At 37.5% G+C, this 3805-nt stretch overlaps 1 protein-coding gene across 1 annotated transcript in view; it reads right to left on the bottom strand.

Moving 5' to 3' along the window:
- The window catches only part of LOC122796296 (NFX1-type zinc finger-containing protein 1-like), a 609414-nt gene extending 607035 nt beyond the window's left edge, over positions 1-2379 (bottom strand). The window contains exon 1 of the mRNA XM_044064663.1: positions 2316-2379. Within this exon, the coding sequence (XP_043920598.1) occupies positions 2316-2337 (22 nt within the window). The 5' untranslated portion in view covers positions 2338-2379. The remainder of the gene's footprint in view (positions 1-2315) is intronic.
- Between the last annotated feature and the right edge of the window lie 1426 nt (positions 2380-3805).

The raw sequence follows: 3805 nt of genomic DNA, 5'->3' as shown, positions 1-3805 counted from the left end.
TAGTAAAATTACTTCTGAAAAAGATGCATACATTTTTCATTTGCCTAATATGTTCCTTAATATATAAAACATTTACAGAGGTTTTAAATATTTTTTATAACACAGAATTACACTCAGGTTTTCAAGTCATATCACTCTCCTTTATTCTATCAAAATGTAAGTGATTTTTCTGCATTAATTTCAAGAACTATTAGTTATAATTAAAGGAAAGTTTCAGTGCCAAAGGAGGAGAGGTTGTGTGGAAGCATGAATTCTGTGACAGTTTTTAAAACAAACAGCATTGCATATCATTTCTCACTTCCATTTGTGTGACAACATGAAGTGTATTGCAGTTTTTGAAACTGTTAATATCTTCTTAATGTATACAGGGCCCTGATGACTTGACTACCATGTGCATGGCAGGCAGTTGGTATACCATCTAGGTTTATACTTACTAGGATCTTAAGTATGAACTGAGCTAAAACATGTTCTATTTAGCTCATTTTATTATGTTTTATAAGTGCAATCACAGACTCGATACATTACATAAAATTTATATACAAATCTTGTTAAAATACATATACCTTAAGTAAACAATTTCATTACAGATAACAGTAAATCCATACTTTTTGATACATTAAAAACACGTCTTTAGCTATGGATATGTAAATTTAATTCCCTGCACAACTTAACTAATAATTAATTTTGTTTAGCAGAACCTTGTATTGAAAAGTGTTTGTTCGGTGAGTTATTTGAATGCACAAATGCAGCAACTTCAGTATGCCATTCATCCTAAACCCCCTTTCTCCTTGTAAGCATCCATATTTTCTTAAGTATAATCTTCTTCTTCTTTCGTCTTTTCCCAGTTAGGGGTCGCCACAGCGGATCGCCGTCCGCTCATGATTGGCAGTGGAGTTTTACGGTGTCGAGTTGCCAGCCCGACACCCAACCTTCCACAGAAGGCACACACACGCACACACTCACGCCTAGGGCCAATTTTAGTGTGTCCAATCCACCTACAGCATGTCTTTGGGATGTGGGAGGAAACCGGAGCACCCAGAGGAAACCCACGCGACCACAAGGAGGACATGCAGACTCCGCACAGAAGGCACCCCAGCCGAGGATTGAACCGGAGAACCTCTTGCTGTGAGGCGGCAACACTAACCGCTGCACCACCGTGGCCGCCCTATTTTCTTAAGTATGATACATGTGCTAAATTCAGCTGACATAATTTATTTCTCCAAACAGATATTGCATCATCTTTTGTTACACCAAAACATTATTCTAGTGGATGTGATCATCCAGTTTACAAAGCACAAATTACACAGGCCTTCTTATTTGTGAGTGCAACTTTTCTTTACCTCTGATGATCCACCTATATGTTCTTTCCTTTCCTCTGAAATTTCTTCCTGGAGTTATCAAGCTTTGCCTATACACGTTTTATATTTATAACCAATATGTTGTGCCTGACTTTTCATTTACTTATCTATTAAAATATTTAAACAATTAGCATCTTAAGAACTGTTGTTGTTGCTGTTGTTTGTCTTTCGGCTTTTCCCGGTTAGGGTTCGCCACAGTGGAACTCCGGTCCGCTAATGATTGGCAGCAGATTTTCACCAACGCCGAGGTGCCAGCTCGACGTTCAACCTTCAACGAAGGCACACCCACTTACGCATGTCTTTCAAACGCCCACCCAACCATGGGAAGGACATGCAGACTCCACACAGAAGGCGCTCCCCGCACTCCAGCTGAGAATCGAACGGGAGAACCTCTTGCTGTGAGGCAACAACAGTACTGCTGCACCACCGTGGATCTTAAGAACTGTACAAAGGCTAAATCTGTCGGGAATATCCTTAAAGATATGCCAGACAAGAAAGACGCATCACGGTGTTTACTGCTGTGCAAATTACACAGAAAATCTGTTTTCAGCTTGGAGCACATATACATAGAGGTTTATTCCTATATTCAAACAGATGCATATACTACAGAAAATATCAGACTCAGTGAAACAAGCATTTAATGCATACAGCTTTACTTTGTAGATCTAGGAAAGAATTTGTCACATGGTATACTGGAAAACAATGTTATATAATGTAGTTGCTTTTTACAGGATAAGAAAATTCCATAAAACACTGTCTGGTGTTAGAGCAAAAAACTAAGTAAGCAAACATAAATTGAATAAAGAATTATCAGGATAATTATTGGATACATGTTGTAATGCAAAGCACATGTTGAAATAAAGATATTAAAATGTTAGCTGATAAACCAAATGTAGGTGGCCAACAACTATGCTGATTAATTTAGTCTACAAAATTTGTAATGTTTTAACAGCTTACCACGTCCACCCCTATGAGCCATAGCTTCTTTGTTTCATTTACGTGTAGCTCTCTGAAAGAGATAAAAACATTTATTCTTTGAAGATCATTATGAAATAAGGAGTTTTCATTAGGTCATATGTCAAAACATGTTTCAATAATCTACTTTGTTAGACACATCATTTTATATTCCTTATGGTCCCCAACAATAGCAATACAGTTCCCATCACAAGCAGGCTTATTCATTTCTCCCTGGAATGCTAAGTAAGGAAGGCAAAAGGCACAAATAATGACCATCATCAAGTTTTGATTAAGACAATCTTACTGTCCTAGCAAGCACACACACACACACACACACACACACACACACACACACACACACACACACACACACACACAGGCTGACAGCTGTAGTACATTGTCTCATATGCCATGCCTGAGTCAGGACATTTGTTCTTATACATTTACTACGCATGACTAGAGTGCAATGCACTCTTCAGCAGAGCACACACCAGGGGTCTAGCCCCAAATGTCCCACCTGCAGAGGAAACAGAACCAAATCCTACCACCAGGATAGCCAAGCCAGCTTTTGTCTGACTTGTATATCTTGCTGGTTGGCTCCTCCAGCTATGAAACTGCTAAAGGAGCCTGGATTATTAACAGTTTTAATTCTCTATGCCTCTAAGACAGCTTTGTTTCAGGCACAATATATTTAACTCAAAAGGCATACAGATATGCAGTGTAGTAAATATTTGAAGCACTGTTCTTGTACCTTGCTTTCACAATACTACAGTTCAACATGACACTGCTATGAACAGTTACTACTATGTATTTCACATGTATCTGTCACTTTCATAAAGACATTTTTATACTGTCCCTTATACTTTGCACTTTTTTATTGATTCATTGCCATCTTCACACAACGTTTATTTATATTCATAATACTTCCTGTTAACCCGCTTGTATATTGCCATTTATATTTGCCCAGAGTGAGACTGAAATAGGTCCATTTGGATCAGTGTTCTACACTGAATACCAAACTGGATAAATAAATGCATGCATACATACATACATACATACATACATACATACATAAATAGTTTTATAAAATACTTCTCTAAACATGTCAGTTTAATCCACTGGCTATGTTCAACAGACTCTCAACAGTCACAAAATACTAGTAAAGCTTAAGTACCCAAGTACTGACACCAGGAAAAATGGAAGGGTAAATAAGGAAGTGGTGTCACAGGCTAAGATGGACAGGTAATGTTACTGAAGTAATAAATATATATTTGCAAAAACTTAAAAGAAAAAGCTGTTGACGGGCAGGCTTGATGAGCTAAAGTCCTGAAGGTCACGTAAAGTTTGATGTGACTAAAAGGCTAAACTAAAAAATTTCCAGAGACTGCATATTGTGGTGACCTTAACATTCTGTTGAGTAATAACTCATCAGATTAAAATAAGCAAACAAATAAACATAAAAAGTGATATAATGACAGCAAAACTATACA

This window comes from Protopterus annectens, chromosome 3.part0, assembly GCF_019279795.1.
Source record: "Protopterus annectens isolate FY-2018-M chromosome 3.part0, PAN1.0, whole genome shotgun sequence".
NCBI classification, from domain to species: domain Eukaryota; kingdom Metazoa; phylum Chordata; order Ceratodontiformes; family Protopteridae; genus Protopterus; species Protopterus annectens.
This window is presented reverse-complemented; position numbering and strand designations above follow the sequence as displayed.